The 16,232-nt window shown below is 40.7% G+C and overlaps 1 protein-coding gene across 2 annotated transcripts in view; it reads right to left on the bottom strand.

Annotated features, from left to right (window-relative positions):
* Positions 1-16,232, bottom strand: part of PDZRN4 (PDZ domain containing ring finger 4) — a 250,684-nt gene that overhangs the window by 33,036 nt on the left and 201,416 nt on the right. For both annotated transcript variants that reach the window (XM_069802196.1, XM_069802197.1), the window contains 2 exons: positions 9,860-10,113; positions 8,162-8,264 (listed from right to left, as the gene is read on the bottom strand). In XM_069802196.1, coding sequence (XP_069658297.1) covers positions 8,162-8,264; positions 9,860-10,113 — 357 coding nt within the window. The remainder of the gene's footprint in view (positions 1-8,161; positions 8,265-9,859; positions 10,114-16,232) is intronic.

Genomic DNA, 16,232 nt, shown 5'->3' with positions numbered 1-16,232 from the left:
ATCTAAATGATCCAATGACTAGCAAGGAAGAAGAGAGATTTAATGGCCAAAAAAGAGATGCATTACAATAAAGGCTCCTGGGTTTTACTGCCAGTTCTGTCACTGACTGACTTGGCAAGTCTCTCCATACGACTGTCCTTAGTTCACCTGCTTGCGAATTCCTGTAGCAATACGGGACATCGTAACACTGAAGAACCTCAGTGGAATGGTGTTAAGTTTAATGAATTTATACTTGAAAAGTGACTTCAATTCTTAAAAGACAGATGAAAAAGTAAAAGGAAAGGACTGCTCCTTTTACTGCTCCTTTGCTCATTTACAGCGTACGATTGGCCACAGTTAGGGACAAATTACATATTTATTACTGTCTATGTGTAAATTATGCTGACTTAAATCCCCAGGTGTTTTAAAATGAAAAAAAGCCAGTGAAGTACATAATCTTGTGCTGTAGTATGCCAAAAGAGTCTTCTTTTAATTATTACAGTGTTATTCAAAGAAGTACAACAAAAAAATATTCCAGTGTCACTGCTCCATTTTAACTGTGACCTTTTCCATTTTTAGTCCGTAGTGACAGTCAGCTGGATCACAGGCCAGGTGTTAGCAGCTCAGAACTCCTTTTGAGTTAAAAGGAAAAAATCTCAATGAAGGGTTTTAGAAGCCCCAATCATTGGAGTGTTTTCTCAGGTCCAAGTGAAACAACCCCAATAATCTATTTACTTGTCCAGGAGACTTCCTCACAAGCTTTTCAATTAATAGCTTTAAAATACAGTCCATTTATTTTCTCTGGATTTGTATGAAACGACAGGTAGGAATGGAAAAAAACCCAACTGCCCCATGACCCCACAAACCAGAAAGACTCTCCTAAGCAACCAAGACCACAGATTGCTGGCACACACATACCTGTTCACTTCCTTCACGATACTTCTTAACAGCAGATGCTTTATAATATTAAGAATTGCCACAAAAAATAAGAATAATGGTGTCACTAAAATGTCTCTATACCATGGGGCACCCACGATTCAGCCATAACCACTAGGCAGTTACGAACTGATGGTCAGAAAATAAACATAATACAGTAAGTCCCGGTTTATCTACGCCCACTCTGAGCCATCAGATCAGTCCCTCCACCACAACAGCAGCTGCATAAGGTACGGCACGTGGTGAGAAGTATCTGCTTTTCCATTGAAAATCTACACCGCACCTACCAGCAAGCCTTTTCACGTTCCCCTGACCACACCGGTCAGGTCTGATGACAACGGAAAGACACAAGCTTGTCCACCATTTCAGCTCTTCTACACTGCAACACCCACATCTCTATTAGGATCCGTATTTCTTGAAACCTTCTCTTTTAAATTACATCTAGTGGCTGCTGAATTCAAAACCTGCCTTTTATTTGCTAAAGGCTCTTTTTTGATTCATCCCAAGTTTTAAGAACTTCGGGAAAGAAATCCCATTGCAGGAGAAAATACAGAAGAAACAAGCACAACCTGGTAGCAAGTCACAAAGGTATTATAGTGGTTCTGCCCCTTCGCATCGCTGTCATCCTACCTGAACACAGCTGGAACTTGGCTTGAGTCATCCCTGCCAAAACAAGGTTTCTCTCTCTCTCCCCCCTTTATACTATTAAATAAAAAACATGACTTAATAGCTGTGCAGAGAAATTCCATGCTACGTGTAAGGAATTTCTAGAAAACCTCTTATCTAAGAAATGTTTTCCATTTTGACGGTTACACATCCATCTTCTGGCTTAGCTTCGTTGCACAGAAACACTCATCAGGTAACAAAACAAAAGAGCCTGATGGCAGCGGTTGGAAGTGCTGGCAGTGTGTGCACAGAAGCTGCTTCCATAAAAACTGTTTATTCAGGTGTTAGCAATTGAAGCAGGAGCTCCAACTGCATTGCTGCAAGCGCCTGTAATGCTCACGCAGGGGTGTTTGCAGGCTATCACAGCTCTGAAGGGAGCTGTTACAGGCTATCAGCTCAGTAATCCTCATGTTAAAAAGGCCCTAAATATGTATTTACAAGATAGACAGAGCTGTTTGGTTTACTGGTTCTATAATCCGTGTGTTGAAAAGGCCTTACATACGAATTCACAGGGCAGACGAGTCTCTCTTGGCCTATTACAGCAATGGGGGGCCTTTCAGAAAGTCACCAGAGACCACACTTTAGTGGCCCATGAGGGCCTCAACCCACAAATACTTATGTGTTCGAGTAACTTTTTTCAGGTAAATAGCCTCACTCAGACTGCTAACCTGAACAAAATTACTCCTTTTGTTCTAAGGAAAAAATACCAATAAAATCAATCACTTCAAAAGTGTTATGTCACAGAAATGGGAAATTTGAATTTGTGTCTAAAATACCTTCCCTCATCATGATGGGATGAGTGTTACTGGAAAAGTAAACTAATGTGTTACTGCTGCAATGCTCAGATACAGTAAGAGAAACGAAGAGAACAGGATAAAATCTCCCCTGTGGGAGTTTCAAGTGTTCAGTGAGAAGAGGTCTACACAAAACTGTACTTGTGGCCAATTCCCAAAGTTTTCTAGCTTTTCTCTTTTGAAGGCCCATTTTTAGTCATTTGTGAAAACAGCCGACAGCATCTGATTCAGAAATGCTCAGGGTCAATAGAAAACCTTAGCAATTTCAGTGGGTTTGGATCATGTCAGTGGTAAACTTAAAGGACTAATCTACATTTACAGTTAACAGATTTATGAGTGCAAATACTTCTCAAAACATTTAAATGAATGGCTGTGCATAACCATAAATTAGCACTTACATTCAACATGCAATACATACACATTTATTTCCTTATTCTGACTGAAAATCTGTCTCTTGGGTCTACAAAGCAGAACATGAACTCAAGAGTATTAATTTTTGCCCTGAGGTATTAAACAACCTTCAGAGCACTATGGGTTGCTCCACTTAGGAGAAGATACTAATGATGGAGTAAAGCAACTTTCATATTAATCTTCTAATTTCCAGAAATTCTATTTTCCAGAGCATAGAAGGAATCAAAACGGCAGGTGTGTAGTTTCTAGCTCACACTCCAAGTTTCACAGAGGCATCAGGTGGGAAAAATCTCACATGGCTTTTTCGCAAAATACTATGCTCTTTTGTGGCTGCTGTTTCCTGCAGGACCTCTGATCCTTTCATTGTCTGGACACAAAAGGCTTCACAAAAACTGACCACACAAAGATTTCACCTGCACGTGCCTCGTGGTTGTCTGTTGATTTAGTGACATGCACCAACTTCTGAGCAAATAAATAAAATAAAGAAGCTCAATGGTTTCTAAGACCTTAAGTGAAGAGCATCAGAGTACCTCATAATTTCATGTAGGGCCAACAACCCTTAGCAACTTCTCCCAGGTACTGGTCTTAACACTGCCCTAATCTGTCAGCACTAGCATTTGCATGCATTAAAACTGGAGTCATCAGACACAGGCAGGCTAACACAGTAGCTGCCATTCTGCCTTTTTTGTTCTGAAAACGCTAATCCTGGCATGGGGGACCGTTGATGTGGTCTTCCAGGCTCCTGCAAGCTATGTCATTGGGCTGAAGCAATTACTTGTGCCTTTGCCTAAAAATGAGAACAATCAGAGCTGGAAAGTCTTTTAGGCAATTATGCTGGTCTCCTTTGCACATCTACATCAACTAACACCCAATCTCCGCCCCCCCCCCCCCACCCCCCCCAACCCCCCTCGATTCTGAGAGCAAACTTTAGCCTACTCTTCCTCATATATGCAACAACACAGTTACCTCGACCCACTGCTATTTCTTCTCAAGAATGTCTACTTTTGCTGTTTCTAAGAAGTATTCAGCTAGAAATAAGAATCTTTTCCTATCATCTCACATATCTGAGACTTTAAAAGCTGTAATTCCCCAGAGATATTGGCTCTCACAGCAGAAACCAATCACTTCCCGTTTTGCTTTTGCTCAAAAGCTACTTCAATACATAGATGGTATGAAGGTCTCTGCCCTTGGATAAGGACCTGTTGACTAAACGACACTGCCTGCTTGTAAGATATTATTTTCTTCTGCCCCTCTTATAGAAAGGCAGTCTCCTCAGACTGAATATGGAGGGCCAGACATCAGTGATGCTTTCTTTTGTTCAGCTTTGTCTTTACAACATTCTTTGGGGTTTTTTTTTTAACCTATTTTTTCACTCTTCCACCATTTAAGTGACTTTGTCCCCTAAATTTTTGTATTACTGCCAACATTCCAAATCAAGTATATGATGTTTCTCCCTCCTGGATAGTAGGTTCAGAAATGGTATTAAAGAAGTGCATGCCCATTAGCTGATTTATTCCTCTCTAGCACCAGTAGTCTCTGTTCTTCATACAAGGACAAATTTTAGAGCCTTGTTTAACACAGATTTACTGGGGACTGTGATGCTTTTAGTCCTTTCACCTTATTGGTACCAGAGAGTGTGACGTACACCCTAACATCACATGATGTAATTCCAGCAGCACAACAGCCATTCACAGACAGACCGGGTGCGTTTGTTCTGAATATCTTTGGCTCTCTTTCACTGATATTGACTCCAATTCCAACTGAGCATTTACAAATCGGTCAATTCCTGCTTTATCTTAAAAGTCCTCATGGGTATCTGGCTATGTCAGAATTGCAAATCTTTTGAACTCTTTCTGCCAACACTGACTGATGCTGGCTCTGACCCCTGTCTCAGTATCTACCAACAATTCCGATTCCTTTTAGGACAAGTTTTGCAGCAGCAACATAAGGATGCTCAAGTTGGCTGTCAGCAATCCCCCAGCTTCGTCACCTTCCCAGCCATTTGTTTAAAGCATGGTACTGTGTGGTGCCTAATGAGCCTCCCAGGGAGCTCATCCTTCCAAGACAATTGGCTCATACTTGAGTTTATTGCGCTGCAACAATCTGAGCACAACCCACTGGGTTTTTCTAGTTTACAAATGGAGTAGAAGAGCCTTGTAAGTGTCTAATCCTACCAAATCCACTGGCAAGCATAAGTCCATATCCCCAGTGCTGGCTATCCTATGTGATCCTCCTTTTTCTTTCTTATGGTGGTAACTCACGTACGTAAATGTCAGCACATATCTGTAAGCAAGTTCCAAGCTGATCAAAGCTTTCCAAGACATTTCCCTTCTTGGAAAACATTCTTGTTTGCAGCACCTCAGTTGCTAGTCATCTTATTTCCTTACTTCCTAATTTGGCTGAGTGTTTTGCATTTGTGTCTCAGAACTGATGCATTCTTCACTTACAAACCATTTCTAGGAAATAACGAGGTGTTGCTCTAGTTCTTTTTCTGCTCACTATCTTGTTTCAATCCCTTTCTGAAATCTCCAGGTTTGGCTTTGAATCCATTTATTAAGTTTGTCATGGAGACCTGTGAGCCACTTATCTATATCGTTTTAGTACGACAGGAACGCTAATGTGTACTTTGGAAATGGGACCATACTCCTGCCACCAGGTAGGTTTTTTTGTTGTGTGTGATTAGCTAACATTCACACCAGAAAGTTGTTATGAGGAAAAAAAAACAATGATAAAATCAGGGAGCACTGATACAATCCTCCTTCTACAGAAAGCACAGTAATAACAGTAAACCTCTTTCCCCTGAACACAGGAGAAATCAAACAGTGGGAGACAGAGAGGGCTCTATGCTTCTTCCACCCAGCCTGGAGCCCCCAGGGTGGCATGAGCTGAGCTTCTACACCCTCTCTTCTTGCTGCTTTCACCCTTAGATGGGGGCTGGACAATGCTGATTTTAGAAGTTGTTGTCTTCCCAAGTGCTTGAGCATTTTTTCCTTCCCTGATGCTGCTGCCACAGCACTGCAACTTGTGGAGCTATGCTGGAAATTAGATCAGGCAGCTGGGCTAGGTGAAAAACAACCCTTCTAAAAATCTATTTAAAAAAAAAAAAAAATTTGGATTACTTCTCACATCTGTTTCACAAAAAGTAACGCTGGCATAACTGAGGGGCCAGAAAACATCACGGCAAGGGTGGGACTGTGTGGCCACAGCAGGGTACACCTAAGCCAATACTGCTGTAGAGACCTTGACAGCATTGGACCATAGTGTCTGCTCCGCTCACCGACCTGCTGCTTCCCCTGGATCGGCACAGCAGCCAGTAAATCCCTTTTAACTCTGTCCTTTATGAGACTTTTTTGGGGATGAAGATATGTATCTCTGAGGCCAATGCTCTCAATTTTTCCAGCTACCTAGTTACAGCAAGGGAGCTTAATAATCTCTTATGAGGACCTGAAATAACATAGACCAATGAGTAACCTCAATCATAATATTGCCATACAGGCTTAAATTTTGGGAATGTCTTTCATGTTTAGAGCTCTGTTAGTTAAAGGCTCTGAGATGTTCTTCTTTCTCCTTCAAAACTTTCCTCTTTAGTAGAAAGCATTCTTCTCAAAGGAAGCTAGACAGTTCCTTCCCTATTTAAATTTCACATGAAACACTTTGTTTCAGTCACTCAGTGAATTTGCCTTGGGCAACTGAATCGCAGCTGACAGCAAATTAATGACTACGATGGTGTGATTAGTAGAGATTACAGGCAACTTAGAACCTGCCCAAGCATTTGCCTTTGTCACAACACTTATGCCAGCTATTACTAGGGATTAATAATGGTCATAAAGAGGACTTGATTCCACCAGGTAGACTCTTTAAAAACTGTTAGTATTTTAATATGTCACTGACATTCTGATTAAATGGTGAAAATTATTTTTATCTAACCCTTTTTTTAATGTTCTTTCTGGATGCTTATATTACTAATTTATTTAAATTTTACTAGAAAAATCGTTTCTATTACATTTAAGGAAGAAGTACCATCAACTAACACATTTGACAGAGAAATTTAATATTATATTATACATGGGGAGTCAAAACAGAACTTAAGCTCTGAGACTCTTGTGCTGTGAGATATCACACCAAAACCCAACTGGGAAGAAATAATGATTTCACTAATCCCTAGCAATGATTTTTTGAGTAGTTCAAATAAAAGTTTGCTTGTTCTGATTGAGATTCACTAAGTAGATGTTATTTGATTTTTCTGCCTCCTTGGGGAAGAACTTCAGATTCCCCAGGCTGCTAGAAGAAAAGAACAATGGGCCGAACTTGCAATAGAGCATCTTAGCTGCTAAAGACATGATAAAAGTGAACACACCGCATATTTGCCAAAGCTTTTGCCATTCATTTCATTTCCAAATGTCAACCAGTTATATGAAACCTTTAAAAAGGTTTCTTAAGGTAGAGCAAACAGGAGGATAGGATCTTTTTAACCTTGTATTAAAGATATTTAATTATTTATAATCACTCTTATTTAAAATACAGTAACTTGAATTTACACAAAGACTCAGCACTGTTTAATAATAAAAAGAACCATCTGCTTCTTATGCCTCTCCCTACAAATATTTTGTTACTGGATGATAGTGGAAAACATGAAAAGCTAGTGACTGGCCAACAAGAAGACGATTTAGATATTGAAATGAAAATCTAATGAAGAGCAACATCACCAATCACATGATATCATTTTAGGAAGCCTCACATCATGATTTTCCAGTGACTCAGAAACGCATCCACCATTGTCACTGGAGAGTACAATGCATTAACAGCAAAGGGAGGTTTGTGGTACAGAGCACAATTTCTTATAATTACAATACTTACAATGTCAAATATCAAAGAGCAAGTAATAGAAATTATATTCATTTTCAAAGCTGTAGCCTGATCTTACACTCAAGTACACACCCAAGTATCTGGAAGACTGATCCCTAAGGCATGAGACACAAGGCCAATTAATTCTTAAAATTAGGGGGGGAGGAAAAGCAATTAAGCTTCCAGTTACCATTTTTAATTTTGGAAAGGCTTGCTTTAAAGTGTTAAAACTGCAAAAGCAAAGCATTTGAGTTACAGTCTCCACTGCCCAAAGAGGGAACACGTTTAATAAGCCTCCTGGACTTGTATGTAGCCACCCACTGTAGAATTCTGCTTTCATATTTCATGTGTTTAGCCTAACCCCAGTAAAGCCTGTGACATTACGCAGGTATAAAATAAAATAGGTTTTGGTGCAGATTTTTTAATAAGTATTCCTACTCTTATTTTTCTCAGAGGAGCCTGCTATCAGCTCTGCAAATACCACATCTGTAATAACAGAAAGAGAGGCTGCAGTGTGCCAGTGATCTTACCTCATACTCAAAGTCCTCTGCTCTATCTGCATCAGCAGGCAGGCTGGAAAGATACTCATTACCTTCATAAAATTCATGCTCCACCGGGTGAAGAGAATGGCAGCTATGTGGAACAAAGCAGTACAACAACAGTAGATGAGACGATAGGGTTTTTTTTAAATTAAAAAGTGATAAACCCCCCCCCCCACTTCTCTGTAGTTTTCTCATCTCTGGAATGCTACTCTGAATGGCCTAACAGCCTGAAAGGAACTGTACCAAGAAGTAGCACAGGCTGTTTTCTTTTCAAAAGCTCATACTTTGGCTGAGTTCGTTTTGCTGGGTTCATCTTTTGTCAGATTTACAAAGAGTGATTTCTTAAAAGGGGCTGTTTTGGGCCAAACTACTTAAATGTGACAATTTGGGATTCCTCATGCTCATAAAGGTACCTACCTCCAGATTCACGTGTTGTGTCATGGCCGGGGCCAGCTCACTAATTATCTGGTTATAAAGTCTTGAACATCCACAATCTACAACCTACACCAGGCTCACAAATTGTTCAAGAACTCACACAAAACAGCTTGCATTATCCTCTTCTGTTAAAGAGATAACAGGGTGGTGAAGTGCATTTGAGTAATTGCACACTTAAAAATGTCAGAAAACTGCACTGTTAAATGGGCTTGGGGCACAAAGAATGAGGTCTTTACAATGTGCACTTAGGTACAGCCTTAGACCCAAGGCTGGATCCCAACCACACAGCACCCAGTGTAAATCTACTTTAGCAGAGGTAGGAAACTTTTCCCCATGCTGAGGGCATGGGAACTTCAATCACAGTAGCACACAGTTTAGTAATATCCAGTAACAACTTAAAAATATACACATATTACATTCCTGGCTGTGCAGCAATAAGAGGTAAGCTCAATCCAGCATTTGGCTGGCAAGTTATCTCTGAGCTAATCATCTACCCAGCTTACCTAGAACACCTAAAAATGGAGCTACATCAAAGTCAAAAGTGGTATGCTCTCCATTAGCATCAATTCTGCAGAGATGCACAGAGTGCCAGGAAGCCAGTGGAAAATCTCTGGGGCTATCACAGCTTTGCTGGCTACAGACAGACAGCAAGGGTCAACCACTAGGTGATGTTACTCATGAGGTGGAGTCCGAAGGCAAAGAAGCCTACAACCTATTTTTGTATAAGCACCGCCTGCTGGTATTCGCATTCAATTCACTTTCAAAGAATTCAGCTGAGGGATAATTTAATTCATATCATTTGCCATATGACAGGTGAAATCGTACTTTTGATCTCTTTATTTTTGGAATTGCTTTGCTTTTGATAAAAGGACCTTTAAATTAAATAATTTGTTTCCTTGTTCTTTTGGTAAGAACTTCGGAGGACCAGAAAGCAACAAGACAGGTCCTTCTAGGTTTGAAGAAGCCTTTTTGATGGTTTGGAACACAGAAGTGTTTTTCTTCTTGACTAGGGCTTAGCTTTGGAAGACCAAATAGATGAACACAAAGTAAACATGGCCAAGATTCTTTCCTGTAGCTCTAATCCATGAGCAGAGTTTAGGAAAACCGTCAGTGAAGCCTGAATGGGACAGTGGTTATCAATGACATTTATAATTTATTTAAAGTGTTCCTGAGACTTTTTCAAGAGAAGGCTACAAGGCTACCACTGCAACGCCTCAATCCCAAAGGTAAACAGGAGAAGATAAGCCATACCTGTCTGAAAGTAGAAAAGGGCAGATATCAGGAACCGGTGGTGTGGAAGGCCTTAGTTTGGCCAGAGCCATAATGTGCTCGAAAGTGATGTCAGTCTGAGTGCTGGCATCCACAAGGCGAACATCCTGAGAGCTACCATGAGCTTTGCTAATTGGGGCTCGTCGTAAAACCTGAACTACGATAGGCTCCTTGGCGTTGCGAAAAGCTTCCACTGCCTCTTCATGAGTGGCCTTGGAGAGGTCCTTTCCATTGACCTAGAGAAAAACAGAAAAATATACCAAAGCTTATTCACAAGAGAAAAGGCAATATAAAAATGTGGGTGTAAAGTAGAGGGGGATGAATTATTTGTGTAGTACATCACGCCAAGTGCTGACATTGACTGGACTGTATTTTGGCATCCATGCAAGAGGGAAGAGAAAGCTGGGAGGAGAAATAATTTTTTTAACCTTTGCTAGGAATTAGAAATGGTTTGAACTCTTCCATAACTGTCCCAATGGAATCTGAACATAGCAAAGAAACTACAGTATTTAAAAAGGACATTTAAAATTATTTCTCTTGTGCTATTTTATTCACCTCATAAAATACAAATAAAAAAGGAGGGCTGCCTTTAATTTTCAATTTCAGCATTTTTCTGTGGTATGCAACTGTTTCAAAGGATTTCTGGCACAGCATTGTTATTAATGCAGATGTCAATAAACATGTCTCTGACGTCTAAAGGAAACAAGGCCAATTTTCAATGTTTCGTCAGTTATCTGCTATGGCCATTATACAATCATTAAGACCAAAGATAGGAAGATTTCACTAACAGTCAGCTGCTGCTCTTTTAAGGAAAGAGAAATCTAAATCAAACAAACTGAAGAAATAATTTGCCACAAACAGACGAGTATGCAAATGCAGCATAGCTTGGCAAAACTAAAAGACTGTGGCAAGATTCCTCTCTGCTACAGGCAAAGCAGCAAATTCCTCCCAGTCTAGACGAGGCCTTAGGGTATTAAAAAAGGTAACTGCAAGGCTGGATGATGCTAAATTCATATGAATTCAGGTGTTTAGGGCAAAATCCCCAAGTATCAGCCTGCTACAAAATGTGAGGGCTAATTTGTCAATGGCAGTCAGTAGCTAAGCCCTTGGACACTGGAGCTGCGCAACGTCCTTGCACAGAAAATACCATTCTGCTGTTTCCAGAGCAATGGGACTGCTGTAGACTGCTGCACAGGACCTAACTGTTGTGAGCTACTGTGGAGATGAGATGATCCTGTGCTGGGGTAGAAAGGCAGGGTTTTCTAGTAAGAAATGTGAATATCTGAAGGGTACCAAAACCTGATTAAAATGTATATCCCTGGGAAAATCTCTATACTGGCAGCAAGTCAGAAATAGGATTCTACTGCAAGTTCATGCCCAAATTAACTTTGTTGTATAGACAATGAAATCATAAAACTTCTGCTTATCGAACTAAGTCTAAACCCTCCCCAGAAATAGGAAAGGCTCCATAACTGACTTTTCCCCAATGCCCACAAGTACTGATTGAAACTAAAATTTCTTTGCCACATCACTCTTTCATTCAAGAAATTCTAGGAACCTTCTTGTCAAAAAGGAAAAAAAGTGAACAAGAACAATGCCAGCAAACTCAAAAGAGCTATTCAGCAGCCTTCAGTAACATCTTTAAGTCTGTCAGGAGAAGCATTTGCAATTAAAAATGTCATATTTGAGGCAACACACGTAACCATAGTCCTCTCTATTTATGTGGATGGCTATGATACCATTGACTATTAATTACATGCATATATCAACTTAATACATTTCCAGAGTATGTGGTCAAGTATGAGGTAGAACCAGCTTTCCTCTGACACAACTTTCAAAGCAGCAGCACTTTCATGGCCACACTACTCATGAGGACATTCAAAATAACCACATCATAGCGTAACCACCAATGCAAAGGTCAGTTGATCCTTCTAGCTAGCCCTGATGCTCTGTGTAGTGATAAGAAGGCTAGAAATAATTTGAACAGATTTCTATACACAAAACAATTCAAATCTCCCTGTGCTGAATGCCTGGGAACCCCAGAAGTACCATACCACTGCAGCCTAGACTGTGATCACGTAATATGAACAGCAGCTAGCTTTGCCACCTAAGTTTAATACATACGTATGGCTTCTCTGATGACTGAAGCAAAAAATGTTAAGATTCCATGTTAAGATTTTATTGTTTAAAATACCATCCATCAAATTAAAACCTTGGGTTACTTTAAGTTACATGGAAAAATATGAATGGTATATAAGAGGAAGAGCCAGAACAGTCAAAGAACAAGTTATGTTATAAGAAAATAAAAGAAATTTTCCCAAGCAGTCAGCTTCTGCAAACCCTCTCCCATAGCACAAGTTGTACTGCCAGGGTGTTCTGACTCAGCCCCGTCTAATAGAGGCAGTTAGAGATAAAGCTTCAAGCCTGGGTCCTGTAGTCGCTCCTCAGTTCCAGCCTCCGCTTCATTCTTGCTTCTAACTCAGATTTTCTACAGTTCCACTAACACAATTTTCCACAGTTTCTGCAGTTTTTGTAACAAAAAGCGTCCTATAGGCCCTCTGAGTAACTCTCCCTCCTAAGGCCCTAGGAACAGAAAAATTATCTTCCTGCCGTCCAAAACCCTTTCAATACTTTTTAAGTGTCAGATAACTATATGGTGTTTCTCCTAAAAGCAAATGCTTGGGAACAAATACCACATAGCACTGTATAATTTTTTTCCCCTATTCGAGTATAAAATGCACAATCCTTCTGTATCCCAGCTGAACCACACGGTTTTTGGCACAAGCTGACCATTTTATCACAGACCCACATCAGCAAAGCAAAAAGATATTTGGATAGCATACAAAATATATTATTAGATTTTTTTGGAAAACCAGAAGCTCTGTTTATTCACATCAGTCAATACTTATCACTTATTCTGAGGAAATAGACATAAATTCACAACAATGCCATTTACATGCAAATTTTATTTCTAAAGAATAATAATGTTTTAAAATCACATGAGTGTGAAAAATCACAAAAGATACACATTTTCATTTATCCTGGGAACCTATGGCTGACCTCTATTTTCATTTAAATGCCTATTTAATTTAAAGACTTTTAAAAACATTCCATTCTTTATGTTGGTTTCTTGTGAAATACAAGCACTTCGGACATCCAATACTTGTTTAAATTGTCACTTGAAGTTCATCAACACACTTTGTCGATCTGCATAAAGGTCACCTAATTTATGAATGCCGTCTTTCTCAAAAGAAAATCTATAGCTGAATTCCTCTATGCTGGCAGCTGTCCTGCCCACTTGGGGCCGGGAAGAGAGAATTTATTTTAAAACCTAAAGCCAATACTACAGATGGGGTTGGACGCTCTCTTCACGTAGCTTCTTTAAGGGTTTTCTGCCTCCTGCATTATCCCCCAACTTAACACTCACATATAGTTACCCTGGGAGCCGTAGACAGCTGAGCACTTATTTACAGCAAGCCACTTACAGGTTCTTAGTGGATGATTAAATAAATTCCTTGCCTCGGAAAGGTTACTTTCAGTGGAATCCAGGGTACTATTTTAGGTGGATAGAGAAATCAGTCACTTTTAACAGTCAACACAAAGACATGGGAATACATTTGTTGTAGCAGATGGGCTAATTAATCCACAAGCAAGTTGTGAATGTTAAGTAAAGAATATATCTTTTCTCATGTAAACCATCCTCCTGCCCTGTGTGATTAAGCTTCTGTTTAATGAACACTCTCCCCCCGCTTTTGGACACACTGCAAAGTCTGGGCCACTTGTCAACATCTCCCCCAGAGTGACTGGTGGCCACTGCCTGGATCCTGGCCATCTCCTTTGGATTCTTGCTCTAAATCCAGCCACATGCAAAACTTCATCAGTGTCAGAAAATAAATAAGCAAACGGGCTTTGTCTTTCATGCACAAATCAACTGACATTGGCCAACTGCCACTTCTAATGCCAGCACCACTGTACAGACGCTTATTCCCACTCACGCAGAGGCGGACAGCAGAGACGGAAGGAGGGACAGGACTAAATAACAAAACAGTGACTAAATAACAAAACAGTGACAAATTTTTGATAGGTTATCCTCATGCTTTGAGTTCTAAAAAAAAAAAAAAAAAAAGAAAAATCAGTCCTTTGATGAAGACTGCTTCCAGGATTTAAGTGCCTGTGACTGAAAAATGCTTCTAACACTTTTCTGCTCTTGATAATTTCTTTTGGACCTTGTCTTCTAACACTTTTCTGCTCTTGATAATTTCTTTTAACACTGGCCAGAATCTTTGAATCAAGATGGCCAGAAATGTTGATATGTTTCCTGTAGACTTTACTTCCTCCATATTAAGATAAAAAGGAAAAAGGGAAAAAAAAGGAAAAAAGATGTGTAGTCATGTGAATGCAACCATCACAAACGGTGTCACGTTAGCAGCTGATGAGATAACCTCTTATCCTCAGCAAATACCCAGCATATGCAAGTTGAAATTTAAGATCAGCTCTGCTGAGGAGGAGACCCTCCGCTTAATCAGTAAAGGCAAAGGGAAGAATAACCGGAGTGTTCTGCTAGAGCAGAGACGTCCAGACATAAGGGTTTCCCAGCGAAATGACAGAGATGCTGTCTGACGTGGTGATGGAGTTCACACAAGGCTCACTGTCCTAGGAGATTTTGGCACCCATACAGAAGATGCCTCTGACCTGACAGGTGCTAAATCTGCTCTCATCACAGCAGTCTCTTCACCTCCAATCCCTCACACTAAATACATCCACGCTACCACGCCTCGAGTGCGTCCTTGGATGGCAAACTGGCACAATGGAGCGAACACTGCCCCTTAGTTTGACCAGTCCTTCTTTAGGGCAGGAATTCAAGCCCTCCCTAACTGCAAGCCACAGAAAAAGAATAAAAACACACCACCTTCCTCCCAGACTTGCAGCTTTTGGCAGGTATGGACTCCAGAAAACTTCTACCGCTGAGAGCCACCAGCTGTGAAGCTCTGTGGGCAGGACAGGGGGGCAGAGGACATGTGAGCTACCAGTGACACGCGTGCTGGAGAGGACACTGCAACTCCTCTGCTAACGCAAACGTGATAGCTCATCTACAGAAAGGGCAGTCAACACGTTGACCTTTTAGGTTACAGCTCAGTACTAAGCTGCATTTCTTCAGCAAGTTAATCTGAAAGGTAGCAAATTCAGCCATTACCCAATACCACTATCTCAGTCAGGGTTCACGCAAGTTCAGTAAAGGGACAACTTTTATTACGCTGGTTAATGACACTTCCTCTTCCTTAGCCAGATGAGTTAAGCGACGCTTGTTCCCATTTGATCCTTTGTTGCCCTGACCGCGAAATCTTGTCATCCCTCCTAAAAGCTACACAAGCTGCTGAAAGCGCGGGCTCTGGCTGCTTCCCTCAGGCTGAACCACAGGCTTGTAACGAGAGTTGTATCTCCGTTACCTGTAGAGCTGAGGTTTGTCCTGCTTGATAGTTTGTGTAGCTGGTTCAACAATACTGAACAGACCCAGGCAATGCCCAGTACTGCAGCCTTCTGTGCATCTTCCTATGCGTAACCAGCACCACTTCCATTTCCCAGTATTTAGCAGAAATCTACTGTGGCTGAAAAGCCAATGGCTAAGCCTTAATCTAAGCAAGACAGAAAAAAAAATGCTACAAAAAGTGGGAAAACATAGATATATACCTATTTCCACTCTGTAACGCTTCCTTCCAGAGGGAGACAACCCAGTGACTTCTCAGCAATTTTGATTATCTAAACAGCAGCTGTCAGAAAAAAGCACCCTTCTTTCAATTGACCTCAAGACGATGCTTCACTTTGTCAGGGTTGTCTGCTGCGATCAGTGCATCTGTGGGCAGGTCTGACAGCTGCAACTCCTCCCTATGAAGGACATGACACATCCCCAAAAGACCCCAGCAAAGAGCTGGACACTGCCTGGAAGTATTGTCTAACAAGCTATCCTAGGAAATTCAAAAGATTTTTAAACTGAATAGGAAAAAGTGCCCCAGGTAGATGTACAGGCAACGGAGAAATAGTTCTCATCACAACTGCAGTAAACTACAGCAAACTAGTGAGCAAGTTAACTAATACAGAAGTGCTTGTGCAACTTTGGTTCTCCAACAAATACAACCTCTAGTTTAATATCTTTTTCTCCATGATTTTGCTTTCTCTACCCAGTCATCTCTAACTAAACCAAAACTGCTACTACAAGAAGTGTCTCCCAAAACTTTGTGTGCAGAATTGTGCTCCATATTTTGAAAGAAAGGTCAAGTCCATTGTAAGCAAAGAAATCACTGAAGATCCCCCCCACCTTTAGGAGAAGGTTTGGGGTTTTAAATCCCAAATCTACTGA

This window comes from Haliaeetus albicilla, chromosome 14 (assembly GCF_947461875.1).
Source record: "Haliaeetus albicilla chromosome 14, bHalAlb1.1, whole genome shotgun sequence".
NCBI classification, from domain to species: domain Eukaryota; kingdom Metazoa; phylum Chordata; class Aves; order Accipitriformes; family Accipitridae; genus Haliaeetus; species Haliaeetus albicilla.
Note: the sequence above shows the minus strand (reverse complement) of the source record. Positions and strands in the feature narration are given on the sequence as shown.